The sequence below is a fragment of the Aedes albopictus genome, chromosome 1, assembly GCF_035046485.1.
Source record: "Aedes albopictus strain Foshan chromosome 1, AalbF5, whole genome shotgun sequence".
Lineage (NCBI taxonomy): Eukaryota > Metazoa > Arthropoda > Insecta > Diptera > Culicidae > Aedes > Aedes albopictus.
The window spans coordinates 107,535,919-107,554,058 of NC_085136.1; the positions used below are offsets into that span (position 1 = coordinate 107,535,919).

Here is an 18,140-nt window from a genome sequence, read left to right on the forward strand (position 1 = left end):
ATTTCTTCAGTAACTCCTATATGTCGGCAATTTATTTGGATTTGGCCAATTTCCTTTGAAAACCTTTCATAATTTCTTCCTTAGGAAGTTCTTAAAGGCATTTTAGATCAACTGCTTTAAACATTTCTTCGATAATTTTAATGGAAATTTATTCGGCAATTCCTTTGGAAAACTAAACTGGTATTTCTTGTAGTTGAAAATCACTTCGAGAATTTCTTTGCAATTCATCCGATAATTCCATTTTCATATTTCTTCGGCTTTTCTTTTGGAAATCGCAATTCCCTTGAAAATTCTTTGAGTAAGTCCAAATGAGAATTTTTTAAATTTCAAAAGGAATAGTCTAAGAATTTTCACAGAAATGCCTGAAGAAATACCAAAAGAATTCCCAAAGAACATACCTAAAAAATTGTGAAATAAATCCCTAAAATTATTGTTTGAGAAATTTCCAAATTATGGGCCTAAGGAATTTCCAGAGAAATTGCCAAAAAGGCTTCCTATGAAAATTTCAAAAACAATTACTGAAGGATTTTCCAAACAAATTGTCAAAGGAATTCTCAAGGAAAATGTTAAATAGTGAAGAACTTCACAAAAGGACCGCTGAAAAAATTATCGATGAAATAGCCAAAGGAATTGTCAAAGAAATTTCGGAATAAATTTTCAAAAATATGCCAACAAAATTTGAAACAAATTGCCGAAGCAATTTTCAAATGCAATAAATATAAAGTGAATGAAATCATGGAGAATTACAAAAAAATACGTTCAATGCTTCCAGTGAGCGATTCGCTCTTTAAAGGAAGCACGACACTAGACAGCGGACTAGCATGCAACGCCCAGTGGCACAGCCGAAAACTTTTCCTGACAGCTGCGGCGGGAATCGAACCCGTGCTCCTCCGCACATTGCAACCTAATACTTGGTGACACTAGCCACACGGCCTCGAATTGACGAAGAAATTTGCATAGGAACAACCGCAGAAATTCTCAAAAAAAAAAATAAACAAACATGCCGAAGAAATCCTCAAAGAAATTGCCAAAACAAGTTCAAAAGCTATTACCACAGAAATTCTCTAAGAAAATAATGGAAAAGTATTGAAGGAATTTACTAATATATTTCCAATCATATATCCGAAAAAAAAAATCCCAAAGGAATTGACGCACTATTTTCAATACCATTACTAAAGTAATTTATAAAGCAATAATCAAAGAATTTTACAGGAATTACCAAATCAACTTACTAGTATAAATTTTGTTGGCAAAAATTTTGATTGTAATTCTGATGTAAATACCGATGGAATTCCCAAAGAAATTTCTAAAGAAAATCACAATGATTGAAATAATTACCTACTAGATTTCCGAAGAAATGCTGAGTTCGATTTGTAAAACAAAATTTTCAATTGAACGTTCTTCATGTACCAGTAAAATTAGACGGTTCGTTGTTGCGCACAATAGTTGAGCAAGTCCGGCTTTAACCCACGGGTGGCCTGCTGCAGCGAGCAACGATGCGTCCGGTGCGTCCGACGGCCAACCGAAGAAAGAGGAAAAGTCATGGCCAACCTTGTTCTGGTTGACAACGCGCTGACAGCAGGGCGTTAGGCGTTACTTGGAAAAGGCTGTTTTTGGTTCGTTAGTAGATTGGGGGCAACACTCTAAAATACGCTAAAGACATGTTGCTTATTATGCATTGCACTCCACACAATAGTGATTTCAAATTTAAACATGTATCGCAATATAAAATAGGCATTCCTGTAGACATACCCTGATATTCATACGAACAGACGTTGCAAAGAAGGAGAGTCATTATACAGCTTGTCTCTCATTCTGCTGGAAGAGTCGATCTCAAATCCCCTCCTGCAATCGCAACAATCGTGTTTAATAGAAAGTTTCAATAGTATAGAAAAAATGGAAAATATCATATAACAGGCTTTTAAAATTAGGGTAATTCGCTAATTGTTGAACACTACCCAAATGTTGAACAGTTTCTGAATATTTTATTATAAATCTTACTTAAGTAATTTTCATCCAACGTAAACATATGATGTAGATGCATTTACATGTGGGTCACGATATTGCTCTAATTAAGTTACAAAATTATACATATTTTTAGTCAAAAAAATTGATTGAAAATTTTGTACCGCTGATGACACGAAAAATGCACAATTCTTAAGATTAATTTTAAGAAATTGCTGTTACGAACTAAGCTTTGCGGGCAAATCGACCACAAATATCAAAGGCACACCATAGTTACAAGAACTGGAAAGATGTCATTAACAGTTTAACATTGTTTAAAATCACATTTTCATTGTAATTTAATTTGAAAAAAATATTTTTCTTATCACACTATCATTATGCATCCATGATCCAATTGTTGAACACTGGCATAACCTACGATGTTAGCATGACTGCTAGATTTTTTTTTCAGTTTACCTAACCGTACATTTCGTGGGGTTTCAAAGGCGTTCCAGGGATGTTCTAGGGGTGTTCCAGTGGGTTTCAGAAAGATTCCAGTGGTTTTCAATGGGTTTCAAGGGCGTTTCAGAGATGTTCAAGAGGAATTCAGAGTGTTAGAGGGTCCCAGGAGTATTTCAAGGCGTTCCAGGAGGCTCAGGAGCAATCCAAGGGTTTTCAAGGGATTTCAGGGTCGTTCCATGAGTGTTATTGGGGGTTGAGTGGGTCCCATGGGTTTCCAGAAGAGTTTCAGGGGCTTTAAAAGGCGTACTTTTCTTCTGTCGTTTTCGCTTCTAATCAAATCTTTTCAGCCATTTTTGCATCTAGTCAGCTTTAAACCGATTTCAGTCCACTAGTGCTCTCTTCAAATGTGCGATTTTTGTCATTTAAATGAATTGTCACTAGCTCGGACTAGCTGGGCACAAAACACAAAAAAACCGGAAAAAATCCGCCAGGGTGAAAAAATATCGGATGTCGGGTCAAAGTCGGGTCAATTTTTATCAAATTTGGACCACTGTTGGACCCACATCGGGTAACTGTCGTGTCTATGTTGTGTTTGGTGGCCAAAATAAAAACAGGTGAATGATAGGTTGATGTCGGGTTATACGCCATCAATTACGAACAAAGCTTCAACCATTCAACAATTGGCGAGAACCGTCCAACATTAGGATGAGCTAGCTTAAGGAAGCGTTCAGCATTTGGGTTACAGACTTCCCATACAAATGTTTTATTTTCTCTTAGAAAATGGAATTTAAGGTAATACAAATTCAATGGGCAGTATAAGGGATAAGTAGATCTAGACATTCACTGGATATTTTTCAACTAAAGTGGAATTATGCACGGAAAAACAAACGAAAACCAAAATGCCGGTACTAACCGTTCAACAATTGGCGAATTACCCTACTGTTTTTCATCTCTCTTGAAAATCATTCAATTGTTCATGTAATTATTTACGGGCAATAATATTGAATAGTAGCTTTGCGAAAATTTTTTAATTCGAACCGAAAACACAATATTTCTGTACTACATACACATATTTTTTGTTGTTTTTTTTAGTTCCTGTAATTCATACTTCTCACAATTGTTCTTGCAAATAATTTTCATATGCAAGCTATAAAAAAAAATTGTCGCTATGAACGTTGTGATCGATCCGAAAATACTAACATCCTGTACTGCCCATAATCGCATAAGAGTAATATTCAATAGGAGTAGGCATCGGAGAAAACGCAGCCCAAAGTTTGCAACTTTCGTTTGTATGGAAATGAACCTTATTTTGGAAATTTATCATGTTTAAAAATATTAAAATTTTGTTTGACAAAGTGTCTACATATTTTGTATTGAATAAGTCAACCGTGAGAAACCCACATCCCAACCAACATTTAGGAGACCAACTAATCTTGTAGCGTGGCTTTCACAACCGCTCATAAAACCTAAAACGTTCTATTTTAGTTACATCATCGTACTGAGCTCTTCTAGTCTGTTGAAAAAAAAATACTAGAGATGTCACGCACTTAATATTTTATTACTACAAGCTTTATTCAAACGAATTCGCTGGATTTTACAATAATGCATTCCAATTAAACCAACTCAACAAAATTGAATCAAATAACAACGCATACCGTGAGAATTTGCCTAGAGAAATCACAAAAAAATCCGCGATTTGAGCCTAAATACCTCCAGCATAGATACACATAGTTTAAATAATGTCTCAGGAAAATCCTTTTAGAGATTTCTAAACAAACTACTCAGCTAGGATTGAATATACACTATTATGGTGCTTAATTTCCAGAAAGTAAGTCTGCCGATTGTTCTTACCAATCCAAATCTCTAAAAATTAAACAGGTAATAAAGTAACTCCAGGCGTATTTAATGTTTTGTTCAAATACGCCATTAATAAACATTGGAATAATCATATGAATTTTTAAATTTCAGGTGATTGTCAAGGAAAAATTCTAGGGGGTGCCAAATTTATTCTAGGGGGTGCCAGGCACCCCTGGAACCCCCCCTAGCTACGCCAATGGCCGTCTGATATCCGATTTGGATTCTCTTAGTTGCAAATGAAAGCTACAACATCCTAGTAGAACCCTATTGAATTTTATTACGATCGGACATTTAGTTACTGTTGGCGATAGAAGACGAAGTCTCAATTTTGTGAAGACTGTATTTGACGAATTACAAAATTCCTGTGGCAACATAATATGCTTTAGTATTAAGGTTAACTAGGAGGAATTTCAATACTTACGATAGTAACTTCTTCACTATCGCTCAACAATATAGCCGTTGTTTTCAAGGGCTAAGATAGAGAAAACCTCGTAGCTTTGGTTAGCACTTTCAATAGATACTTCGGTTTCTCTAATCTAGCTATCTATCAATTCCTGTTTGCAAATAACTAGGCATTAATTTCAATTAGGATAACGAATTCACTGCATGTCTTACCATATAAGTATTTAAGCAACAAGATAGGAGAATTTAAGTATAGATAGAATAACAAATTTAGTTTTAAAGTAGAAATAACAAATTTGCGGCACCAGTCCACTCAATCGCCTTTCGAGTTATTCTGTTTGCTCATCTATTATTGCATGACCGTCGTTCAGTAGTCGATCCTTCTGTTGGACGCTGGGTGTGGTTTGTAGTCACGTCAGCCATAGGTGTATCAAGGTCGCTGGTAGACGTTGCGCCCTTAACATTCCCCCCTTCAATGCGCCGAAGTTCTCTCTGAGTTGCATTTCCACCTACGCCAACGTCGAGCACTGCGAGCTTGATGACTGGTCGCTCATATATCCCGTTAGCAGTTTGCACCGTAGCCTGCCTAACTTGGCCGTCTGGTGCGACTTTGGTGGCTATGACTCGTCCCTTAGGCCAGCAGCTGCGGGGGAAATTTGTGTCGACGATGACCACGATATCATTGATCTCGATTGGCTTAACGGCCGCAAACCATTTCGCTCTGCGGGTCAAAGTCGGGAGGTAGTCGTGCACCCATTGCTTCCAGAACTGGTTGGTTGCGCTCTGCGAAAGTTTCCAATTAAGTTTTAGTCGGACAGGGTTGTCATCAAAGCTGGTCCACGGAAGCGCTCCATTCGACGACCCCATAATGAAGTGATTTGGCGTCAATACGGGAGATTGATCGTCGTCCAGTGGAATTTCGGTCAAAGGCCTTGAATTTACTAGGTACTCCACTTCTGTCAGTATGTTTCGTAGCGTTTCGTCTGACGGTATACGGTGAGGTTTAAGCTTCTCTAGGTTTTGCTTGACCGATCGAATCAGCCTCTCCTAGGCTCCGCCCATATGCGGGGACAAGGGTGGGATGAAAATCCACGTCGTATGCGGCGAAGTGAATTCTGCCACGATTTTGTCGTGCTCCAATTCTTCAAGTGCGGTCGTTAGCTCTTTGCTAGCCCCCACAAAGTTAGTACCACGGTCGCTGTAAATGGCAACTGGTACCCCCCTTCTGCCAATTATGTTGCGCAAGGCCATGATACACGAGTCAGTAGTGAGTGAGTGTGCGATCTCCAAATGGATGGCACGAACAGTCAGACAAGTAGCCAAGACCCCCCAGCGTTTCTCCACTCGGCGGCCAACGGTTACCATCATTGGGCCGAAGTAGTCCACCCCCATGTGGCTGAAAGGTCGACTATAAGCTGCGAGGCGCGCATGCGGCAAGTCACTCATCAGTGGCGCCTCTGGACAAGCTCGTTCGTTTTTACAGACTTGGCAGTTGTTCCGGACCGATTTGTAGACCGCTTTCAGACGGGAAATATAGTAGCGTTGTTTCAGCTCGTTGATGGCGGTTTCGTGATTCTGATGCAGGAATCTCTGATGAACGTCCAATACGATGAGCTTTGTGACGCTGTGCTCCCGAGGTAAAATGATTGGATTGACGATGCTGTTGTCGATGAATTGGCAGGCACTGGTACGCCCGCGGATCCTCAGAACTCCCTTTTCATCCATGAATGGGCAGAGGCGGTACAACGAACTGCTTCTTGAGATTTCCTTTGAGGAGGGTTCTTGTTTTGTAGATAGAATTGCTATCTCATCTTCATACGTATATCTCTGGGCTATTTGGTACAGGTAGGATTCGGCCATGATGAGCTCATCACGAGAAAGCGGTCCATAAGCTTTGGGTGATTGTCGTATAGTTCGCTGCATGTTTCTAATGGCTCTGAATACATACGCCGTAGTCTTCAGTAGACAAAGCCATCGACTGAATCTGCTTGTATCAATTATTGACTCGAGGGTCTTGAAGTGGAGGTGCAGATGTGGACGCAGCTCCGTGACAGTGGTTTTGACAGGCTGAGGAGAGATAGGCCATTTCTCTTCCGGTTCCCGAAGAAATTCAGGTCCATGAAACCACCGGCTAGAGGCGCTGAAGTCAGGAGAACCTTTCCATTTGGTACCATCGTCAGCTACGTTCAATTTAGTAGGAACCCACCGCCAATCTCGTAGGGCCGTGGTTTCTAGGACCTCGCTGATTCGGACACCTACGTACTGACTATAACGTCGATGATCCGAGTGTAGCCAGCACATGACGTCCCGGGAATCAGTCCAAAAGAATCGCCTTTGAACCTTAATCGAGAGGGACTCCTGGATAGAATCTGCTAACCTGGTCCCAATAACTGCTGCTTGCAGTTCGGATCGGGGTATAGAGAGGAACTTCAACGGCGCCACCCGGGTTTTGGCTCCTGCTAGAGCGCACTCAACTGTATTTCCCTCCTGGAAACGGAGGTAGACGACTGCCGCGAAGCCGTTCTCGCTGGCGTCCACAAAAGTATGCATTTGGACAATGGTTCCTTCTTCAGCAGACGTGACGGTCCGGTAGCAACGAGGAATCTTGATGTCCGCTACACGAGGAAGAAACCGCAGCCATACGAGCCACTTCTCAAAGTGACAATCGTGGATTTGCTCGTCCCAGTCGACGGATGCTCTCCAGATCTCCTGTAAAAGGCTTCGAAGAAACATCAGGAAGTGGCTGATCAGCCCGAGAGGGTCGAACACCATCATAAGGGTCCTTAAAACTTCACGCTTCGTTGGTCGTTTGCGGCCAGACAACAGATCAGCGTCGTGGCGGGAAGATAGCTTGTATGTGAAACAGTCTGCTGTGGTATCCCACCACATTCCGAGCACCTTCTCAGTGGTGTCTGTTTCTCCGATGCTCAGGTTTTTCCCGTCGGTTTTCTCTCCGTCCAGTGCGGCAACTACCGCTGGTGCGTTGGATACCCAGTTTCTCATTTCAAAACCTCCACGTTCGTGGATCCCTTTTACTTCCGTTGCTAGCTGGATCGCCTTCTCCTCCGTTTCGACACTGATCAGCATGTCATCGACGTAGTGGTCATGAACGATGGCGTGAACAGCTTCAGGAAACTCTTGCTCGAATTTCTTGGCATGTGTGTTCTTAACGTATTGTGCTGTGCTTGGAGAGCAGCACGCACCGAAGGACATCACTTGCATGACGTATGTGCTGGGGGCTGTGGCATCTTCGTTATCCTTCCAAAGAAAGCGTAAACAATGCTGGTCCGCCGGTCTCATCAGCACCTGATGGTACATTTCTCTGATGTCACCAGAAACCGCCACACGAAACTCACGGAACCGTACTAAGACTGACAGGAGAGAAACCAGTAGATCAGGGCCCTTAAGAAGCACCGAATTAAGGCAGACTCCATGGATCTTCGCGGCTGCATCCCAGACAAGTCTGATTTTGCCTGGTTTGTTAGGGTTTACTACCGGAAAGATTGGTAAGTACCAGACTCGGTTGCAAGGTGACTCCAATTCCTCCGCGGTTAGCTTCCTGATGTAGCCTTTCGCCAAGTAGTCATTTATCTTCGCATTGAGAACTTGCGCAAGGTCATCGTCCCTCTGCATCCGACGATCTAGACATTCCCATCGACGTAGTGCCATAGGCTTGCTGTCCGGAAGCCGAACGTTGTCGTATCGCCATAGAAGACCGCATTCGTAGCGTCCGTTTGTGTTTCTGGTCAGAGTTTCCAACAGTTCATTCGCCCTATGATCTTCGTTGGATAACAGAAGTTTACTGGGCTTGCTATGGGTTTCCAGCGAAAAATACTGCTTCATAGCCTCATGTAGCTCCTCGTTCGAGTTGCTTTCGCATTGACAAAGTTGGACACGATGGTGATTGATGTGGTTGACACTGGTTGTGGTGCGGGAACAGCATCCGAAAATCATCCAACCCAGGCGAGTCTTCACCGCTATGGGTTCGTTCGGCTTGCCTTCGCGACATTTCATCACGTTACCTAGACTCGCATGATCCAGCCCAATGAGAAGTCTTGGGCTGACCTCTTGGTAGGATTCCACAGGTAATCCCTTCAGATACTGGTACTTCCCCTGCATCTCGTCCACTAGCATCGTTTGTGGTCGGAGCTGTAAATTCTCAACTGTGTGCACTTCGCCGAGCCTGAACTTCTTGAAGGGACTCGTAACGCTGGAAATCTGGAAGTTTACTTTCTGTGACAGAGCTTCGGTCCTGTTAGTGCCACCGGTCCATCGTAGACATAGAGAATTTTGCGGTCCCTGCACTCCTAGTTCGTTCGCCAAGCTCTGCTCCATCAGCGTTAGTTCCGAGCCGTCATCTAAGAAGGCGTAGGTTCGTACCACCTTCGATGGACCGTACAGAAGCACTGGTACGATTCTGAACAAGATCTCGGACTGTCCTTGGTGTACATTACAGCTGGTATTTGTGGTTTGATTCTGTTGGGTTTCGGTGGACCGGACCGGAACCTGAGATGCCGCAGCCGTGTGTCGTTCTGCATCGTGTAGGAGAGGATGATGTAGATAGGAGCAACCATTGGTGCCGCATTCCTTTTTCTGCTTGCACGGGCCGTTGTGCTTCCGCAGGCACTTTCGACAGATGCTAAATTCTCGCACAACTGCCCATTTCGAATCGTAACTAAGCTCCTTGAAGCGTTTACATTGCGCCAACGTCAGACAGCTTCCTTTGCACCCAACGCACTCTTTGACGTACTCTTTCGAATTCGGAAGTTTACTGCTCACCGAAGCGATTGATGGTTTCTTCAACGACTGTTGGCTATCCTCGGAGTGAAGATTCAGAAACCCATCTTTTTTCGCCGTTCTGGCTCGGTGGTCGCCATCTATGGAAATAGAAACAGCGCTGGCATCCTCGGCTACAAAACGAAGCCACGAGCTGAAGTCTAGGAGGTTTGGATTGGGTTCATTCCGAGAAAACCGTGCCCAATCCAGTTTTAACGTTGGTGGCAACCTTTCCACCAACTCGTACCTTAGCGAGATGTTATACATAAAGTCACCTATCTCACAGGCTTCCACCGTCGCAACTAGATTCTCTACGCTGAGGGCAAACTGGATCACGGTGTCCAGTTTTTCGATGCTGGGAGATGGTAACGAGCGAATCTTCCTAACAATTGCCTGAATGATGATTTCAGGCCGTCCATACAGCATCCTGAGGGTGGAAATCACTCCCTGAACGTTTGACGGATGAAGCATACGGCACTTAACGGCATCCAGTGCCTTTCCTTCGAGGCACTTCCGAAGCCTCAGCATGTTTTCCTCGTTTGAGAATCCACAAAGCTGAGTGGACGAAACGAACATCGAAAAGAAGAGCGGCCAATCTTCTGGATTGCCATTGAAGTCTGGCAAATCTCTGGATACTGCCTGCCTAGCAGCTAATTGACTTCGGTTCAATGTGTAGGCAGCACCGTCGTCTTCAATCTCGCGCTCTGCAGAGGGGATTCTTCTTCGCGGTTGGGTGACTGGAGTGGATCTCTGTCCGGGAACGAAATCCACAGCAGTAGTAAGGAATCTGGTTTCCCTACGGTTGTCAGATCGTGGACGCGGCTCACAAGTTGGAATGTACTGTGATCGCCGTTGGTTTAGAACTGGGTCTGATGGTAGAACTTGAGGACCAAAGGTTCTGCCGGTACTCTGCTGAAACGTTTCCGATGTAGTTTGCTGTGGCTCTAAAGTTCTTAGGCTATTTGTTGGTCTACGATCAGCGTCCCCTAGTCCGATTTGTGAACGCGGGGGTTGATATCTGCTATCGCGATGATTCGTGCAGTTGTTTTGCACCGGCATGTTCACTATGGACGGAGCACGACGTTCTGCAACTTGCAGCTTGTTCATCAGGTGTGTGATTTGGAGTCTGTCGCAGTTCTGTTCGCCTTGAAGTTCTTGGTCTCGCTTACGCCGCCGTTGAACTTCCTGTACGTTAGCCAATACATGTTCGTCTTCCGGATCTACGTCGACAAGACCAGAATCGTCTCCACAATTCTCCGTGTTTTGAATCCACTGCTCGATTTTCGCCGCATTCTCTTCCATCGAATCTTGGTGGCTGATCTTAGATGACGTATCACTCTCCAGTTCTTGCAGCAGGCTGTACTTCTGCTTCAGGTACTGTTGATGCCATTCCCGCTCCTCCTCCAGTTTCTGCAGCTGTAGTTCGATTTTCCTATGCTCGCTACGCCTACTTGATTGGCCAGCCGACTGGGATGAAGCTACTATGCTGGGGGGTGAAGTAAATTGTTGACGATGCTCGCTGGCTCCTTGCATCGCGGGTGCCGAAATTTGCCTGGGGGTCTTTTTCTTGGACGCACTTGCACAGTCAGGGCACGACCAGCTTATTTCCTCCGCTGACTGACTCACTTCAACACACGAAAGATGAAACCGCGAACCACATTCGCCGCACTGCACCATAGCTGTATTATCGGGCTCACTACACAGTGCACAACTACTGACTCGGTTTTCGCGAACGCGGCGCGGGGGGTTTCGCCTAACAAACGGATCGTTACGAATGGTGACATAGACTGACTTTCGTTTGCTTTTATTCTTTGTGGCCGTTTTAGTCTTGGGGATCTTAGGGATGGCTCCTTTGCCGGTACTCACCGTTCTGGTAACGATTACCTGAGGGCTAGAAGGGAGGGCTGCGTTGACCGTCGGCTGAGACTCGTACTGGACTACCTTGCATGGTACTGTCTGCTCCGGCTGAATCCTTGAATCAGTCTGGACGACGTTCTCCAACAGTCTTGCCGTCTCCGGATGAGCAATATCCGGATGGTTTCCGCTGGCCGCATGCGCATCCCCATCGTTGGCCGGGCTATATGGAACATTCGCATGTCGTCGCTTTTGAGAACTGCTCTGACTCGCCATAGTGTCCCGTATCGAATTTTGTAAATTTGTTGGCGATAGAAGACGAAGTCTCAATTTTGTGAAGACTGTATTTGACGAATTACAAAATTCCTGTGGCAACATAATATGCTTTAGTATTAAGGTTAACTAGGAGGAATTTCAATACTTACGATAGTAACTTCTTCACTATCGCTCAACAATATAGCCGTTGTTTTCAAGGGCTAAGATAGAGAAAACCTCGTAGCTTTGGTTAGCACTTTCAATAGATACTTCGGTTTCTCTAATCTAGCTATCTATCAATTCCTGTTTGCAAATAACTAGGCATTAATTTCAATTAGGATAACGAATTCACTGCATGTCTTACCATATAAGTATTTAAGCAACAAGATAGGAGAATTTAAGTATAGATAGAATAACAAATTTAGTTTTTAAGTAGAAATAACAAATTTGCGGCACCAGTCCACTCAATCGCCTTTCGAGTTATTCTGTTTGCTCATCTATTATTGCATGACCGTCGTTCAGTAGTCGATCCTTCTGTTGGACGCTGGGTGTGGTTTGTAGTCACGTCAGCCATAGGTGTATCAAGGTCGCTGGTAGACGTTGCGCCCTTAACAGTTACCGAGATATCTTTCGATGAGTACTTAGAAGTAATATAGGTTGGCTTTTTGAGAGATTTTTTACATTTAGCATATTGATGGATATCTCAGCCGTCTGTCAACCGATTTGAGTTCTCTTGGCAGCAAATGGAAGCTACAACATTCTAGTAGAACGCTCTGAAATTTTATTTCGATTGGACATTTGGTTACTGAGATATCTTTCGAAGAGTACTTAGGAGTTTTACAACTAAACTTTTTGAAATTTTTAACAAAGTTTATCATACTAAATATCTCAGCCATGTGTCAATCGATTTGGGTTCTCTTGGCACCAAATGAAAGCTACAACATCCTAGTAGATTGCCCAGAAATTTTATTAGGATTGGACATTTGGTTACAGAGATATCTTTCGAAGAGTACTTAGGATTTATACAACTAAACTTTTTGAGATTTTTGACCAAGTGTATCATAATAAATATCTCAGCCGTCTGTTAACCGATTTTAGATCTCTTAGCACCAAATGAAAGCTACAGTATCCTTGTAAAAGGCCCTGAAATTTTATTTTGAATGGACATTTGGTTACTGAGATATCTTTCGAAGAGTATTTCAATAAATTCCTTTTTTTATTATTATATTCGCTTGTTATCTTGCTTGAGCTTTTGACCAGTCTATGGGAAATTATGGTTCAATAAATAATGCTGACCTTATATAAAGTGTATACTAGCAGGTTGTTGTTTTTAATAAAATTATAAATAACAAATTACAAATAAACAGGAATTCAATGAAAACATATTGTTATGTTAAATGAAAGCTTTGAATTTATATATTGTGGGAAAAATGCAAGAACTGGACAGCCAAAATAACTAACTAATTCCAAAACTGATTAGCATAGTAGATATATTATTTTTGTCTTTTTAACACCATAACCATGAATACCAAGTACATCGGAGCTAATTTATTAGACTGATTAAGAGATATTAGACAATAGTGTATCTCGCTGATTTTCTTATCCATTTGTTAATCGATTCAAGATCTTTTGGCAGTTAACAAAAGATACAATATTCCAGAATATGTAAGTTATTTTTTTTTATTTCACACAAGATTCTAGAAGATGTCTGGCATTTCTGGTAGTTTAGTCCATGGTCCGTGATGCTATTTTGGAAACCAATCCACAATATTTTCTAGAACTTTAGGTCCATCACACAAAATAAATATGTTAAATACAAATAATACAACATTAGTTTTAATAAGTGTAAGAAGGGTTCTGTTCACCATAGGTGAATTAAATCGGGTGTTTTAACATGCTTTTCCAATGAAAAACACTGTTTAACAGATTAAATTTATTGGAAATTTTACAAGGAATCCAAATATGTAAAAATATTTGAGGGTTTACGATCGAATTTAAAAGGTATAGTGGAATATTGGACCGAAAAGGCGTCAAAACGTTGTAAAGTCACGGTAGTATGTGTCAGAAAGCTATCAAAAATAAAAAAAATAAAAAATAAACTTTAGGAATAAAAAAAATAAAACACTATTCTCTACAATTTTTCTTTTCAGGGATAAAGACCGGTCCAGAAAGTATGGACGCAGTGAGAAAATACTGGCATTTCATAACTATTGATGACTATTTCTTTTTGAAAGCTACATCCTGTTGGTCAACCTATTTTCTCGGCATTTGTATGACGGCTTTTGCGGTTCCAACAGTGTATTTCAAAATACATGAACTTTCAACGGAACATCATTGAAAAATGTGCACAAACGATGTACAGAGGTCACTTAGGAAAAGAACAAAAGATGGTGAGAGTAAGTTAGAAAATTGTGCAACCAGCAATTAGCAACCACGATAGGAACAACACATTGAAGCATAGGCAAAAATTGGATTAAAAATACAGATCCTGCTATCCATCGTTTGGATAAACAGATAATGAAGGTGTTTGAGCATAACAAAAAACCTTCTAACTAACGCAGAGCGGGGTATGACCAAAAAAGTTACCATTTCAAATTCCAACGTTTATCGTGGCAAAGAACGTTTGAATTTTCGATCCTATAGTAAGCAGAAACAGACAAAACGGAGCCCGAAAGAAGAACCATCGGCACAGACAACTGAAGACTAGGTGCGTCCATACTTTCTGGGGCAGTCTTTATATCCTAGGATATATCCTAAAACTTCGCCAAAGATTTTTATGAATGGAATTTCTAGAAACTTTCGCAAACGATATGTCTTTTCAAATTCGACAATAGTTTTACAGAAGTGGCCTTAAAACAAATGTCTTTAGAATCTCTAGAATTTCTGCTGCTATTTCCAGGGAACATTCCGCCGAAATGACGTTCAAACGACAATTTAAAGATCTTTCAATGATTTCTCAAACAATACTTTGAATAAGACTTCAGAAATTATTCAAACAATATTGGGACACAGCCGAAAAAAAAATCGGCCAGAAATACATGAATTTCATTTGATCTGATGTTCAGCAACCAAAATAATCGTCAAAAAATGTAAATTGTTCAGGACTTGGGAATTATGCAAGATTTTCCTCAAAAAAAAAAAAAAAAAATAAAACATCAATGCCAATTTTAACTCTATCACAATATTCTTAGACGAAATCAAATTGGTTCAATGTCACTGTTATTTTTAAGACTCTATTCAACAGATTTTCAGTGGCATTATCTGTCCAATAAATCATTTGAATTGCTAAGAATCGCACAATCTTAATGCAAAGCTAAATGCATTTCTCCATTTTTATGTTTTTTTAATTTTTTTTTAATTTAGAATAATTCCAAAATCGGTTTCCATACACAGCTAGAGAAAGGATGAAGATATTTCCGCTGAATTTATTACCAAAGTTATTCCAGACAACATGTTTTGCCAATATCATAACTGTTACGGAAGTAACAAGATCGAATTGCATCCGGTTTTTTAAATCGTTTATTCCACAGGAACGGTTAAAAAATTCCTACAATAATAGATATTTAATTAGGATAATTCATTTTGGGTTGTTTTAGATTTAACCTACGTTTCGTGAGTTCAGCCAGATTACTTAACCGTGTCTTGTTCCCGGATTATTTGGAGTGCTTGACAAACAGGCGAATGTTTTACAGTACTGCGGAACTTTTGGCTAACTGTTTAAACAAGTAGTTTTAGTTGTAATTGTTTGTAACATAAGCAATACGTTTACCTGAATGTTAACAGTGCTTGTCCTGATTATTGCATAATCATTCTATTAGTCTAACCCTAATTCACTGTAGCAAACCTAATTGAGAGTTCAAGATGTTTTAGAAGAAAAAATGAATAGAAAACTTATTTTATACCTACTATTTTAGGCTTAGATAACAACAAATTGAATTTTAGTGTTTTAATTAGGATATTTAAAGTACTTTATCTAGTTTAAGAATTCACGTTGTCTTCAGACGTAGTTCGTAGTTCAATTTCTCAGCTTTTTCTTCCCTTCTTCTCATTCTGGCTCTTCTGACAATCGCCGTTGACAGTCGTACTGTTTTGGCGCAAGGTCATCCAATTTACGGTATAGTAGGTGCGGCGTCGCACAATGGGCGTGCGCAACAGTCCCCCCCAGTGGTTGGACCCTGGTCTGAACCACTCGTATTTGCACCTACATCCAGTACAGCGAGGTTGACTGCAGATCTTTGAAAAATTCCTCCAGATGTTTGCACTGAAGCTTGTCGAACTTGACCATCCTTCGAAAGAATTGTAGCTAGCACCCTTCCTTTTGGCCAACAATTTCTGGGTTGCTTGGGATCGACGATAACAACTATGTCACCCACTGCAATTGGTTTTACTGGAGCGAACCACTTTGAACGGCGAGTGATGTTTGGGAGATATTCGTTCACCCAGCGTTTCCAGAAGAAGTTAGCGAGAATTTGCGAGGTTTTGTGGGACTGCTTTAGAGATGTAGCACTGTCGTCAAACGGTACCAAGGGCTTTAAACCATTTGACGATCCCACCAGAAAATGATTGGGCGTTAGCGCGGGTGATGATTCGTCCTCTATCGGTACGTGCGTCAGCGGCCTGCTGTTCACTACGTTTTCCACTTCGATGAGACAGTTTCTCAGCACCTCTTCTTTTGGTAGACGGTCTGGCTGCATTTCATAAAGTACTTTCTTCACTGATTGTATCAACCTCTCCCACGAGCCTCCCATGTGGGGAGTGGCTGGAGGGTTGAATGTCCACGAAGTTGAGGTAGTAGTAAACTCCCTTATCATGGCGTCCTGGTCGACCGATTGCAGAGCGTTTTTGAGCTCTTTTTCTGCGCCGATGAAATTTGTGCCACGGTCACTAATAATCTGGATCGGTACTCCTCGCCGTGAGAAACAGTTGCGCAATGCCATAATGCACGATTCTGTGTTGAGTGTGTGAGCTAACTCTATATGTATGGCACGCACGGTAAGGCAGGTCACTAGGACCCCCCAGCGTTTTTCTACTCGACGACCAACTGTGACGCTGAAGGGCCCAAAATAGTCCACTCCTATATAAGAAAATGGACGGACATATGCTGCTAGGCGTGCTTTAGGAAGATCTCCCATTGCGGGCGGTGCTGGTTCGGCCCTACGGATCTTACAACGCTGACAGTTTAAGCGGATTCTTTTGCACTCTATGCGGAGTTTAGGAATATAGTACTTTTTGCGGGCTTCATTCACAAACGTCTCAGGATGGATGGAGGATGGATTTCAAATTCCCCAACGGTTACGACGGCACTCAACAGTGAAAACTCGCTAGGCAAGAGTTTGGACCTTAACAAGGAGATCGCCCTGGAAAAGGTGCTGGGAATGTGGTGTAACACCGACACCGACGAGTTTCAGTTTAAACTATCGAAAGAGCGACATGTAGACCTGCTGTCCGGTGCCAAGCATCCAACAAAGCGGGAGCTACTCAGCATGCTCATGTCCGTTTACGATCCACTAGGCCTGATTGCCAACTTCCTCATGCCCCTGAAACTCTTGCTACAGGAGATTTGGCGGTCAGGTGTATCCTGGGACGAGCCGATTGAGTTTCGTCATATGCAAAAATGGAGAGCATGGCTGAACTATCTCCCCCAAGCAGGTTCCGTTCGAATCCCACGATGCTATACCATGGGACGCACATACGAGAATTTGAGCATTGAGCTGCATACATTTGTGGATGCAAGCGAGTTCGGCTACTGTGCTGTGTCGTACCTGCGGTTTGAGCAAGGCGGACAAGTCGATTGCGTCTTAGTGGGCGCCAAAACAAGGGTGGCTCCCCTGAAATTTGTTTCAATACCGCGTCTGGAACTCCAGGCGGCTGTAGTTGGAACCCGACTCGCCAAAAGCATCCAAGAAGGACATTCAATTAGAATAATGCAACGCTACTTCTGGACAGATGCCGCTGATGTATTGTGCTGGTTGCGTTCAGACCACCGGACATACTCACAGTTCGTGGCTTTTCGGATAAGCGATATTCTGGAGTCCAGCGATATTAGCGAATGGAAATACGTACCAACCAAGGAAAACGTGGCAGACGAAGGCACAAAGATTCAGCGACAAATAAGACTTGATGCAGAAAGTCGATGGAGAAGAGGACCACCGTTCCTCTGGGGACCGAGAAACAGCTGGCCACTGGAGCCGGTATCAAAGCAGATGACCACATTGGAAATTCGACCGAGCATGCTTCATCACTCCGCAATGTCGACTCTTGATTGCCTACAGGCCGACAAGTTCTCCAATTGGCATCGTTTGCAACGGATCACTGCTCTAGTAGCAAGATTCCCGTTGAACATAAGGCAAAGAATTGCAGGAGAGTCACCAGTGACTGGTCCTCTGGCAAGTGCAGAACTTCTACGAGCGGAAATTGTTCACTATAAACGTGCACAACGCGACGTCTACTACGATGAAATTGCCCTTTTGACAACCTCGGGGACAGGTACATCCACTCTTCCAAAGGGAAATCGACTCTATAAGCTCAATCCAATAATCGACGATGACGGAGTGCTCCGCATCCATGGTCGTATCGATGCATGCGATTAT

At 42.3% G+C, this 18,140-nt stretch overlaps 3 protein-coding genes across 3 annotated transcripts; 1 reads left to right on the forward strand and 2 right to left on the reverse strand.

Annotated features, from left to right (window-relative positions):
- Positions 1-5,712: 5,712 nt before the first annotated feature.
- Positions 5,713-12,162, reverse strand: LOC134288954 (uncharacterized). The gene is made up of 3 exons (XM_062854891.1): positions 11,915-12,162; positions 11,721-11,853; positions 5,713-11,661 (listed from the first exon to the last, which is right to left on the reverse strand). The coding sequence occupies exon 3, from the start codon at positions 11,569-11,571 to the stop codon at positions 5,713-5,715; it is 5,859 nt and encodes a 1,952-aa protein (XP_062710875.1). The 5' UTR covers positions 11,572-11,661; positions 11,721-11,853; positions 11,915-12,162.
- A 2,857-nt stretch (positions 12,163-15,019) lies between these two features.
- On the reverse strand, positions 15,020-16,780 carry LOC134285478 (uncharacterized). Its single transcript, XM_062846277.1, has 2 exons — positions 15,158-16,780; positions 15,020-15,097 (listed from the first exon to the last, which is right to left on the reverse strand). The coding sequence occupies exon 1, from the start codon at positions 16,680-16,682 to the stop codon at positions 15,660-15,662; it is 1,023 nt and encodes a 340-aa protein (XP_062702261.1). The 5' UTR covers positions 16,683-16,780; the 3' UTR covers positions 15,020-15,097; positions 15,158-15,659.
- A 28-nt stretch (positions 16,781-16,808) lies between these two features.
- On the forward strand, positions 16,809-18,073 carry LOC134288959 (uncharacterized). The gene is made up of 2 exons (XM_062854893.1): positions 16,809-17,896; positions 18,037-18,073. Exons 1-2 carry the CDS (start codon positions 16,809-16,811, stop codon positions 18,071-18,073), a joined length of 1,125 nt encoding a protein of 374 aa, XP_062710877.1.
- Positions 18,074-18,140: the final 67 nt, after the last annotated feature.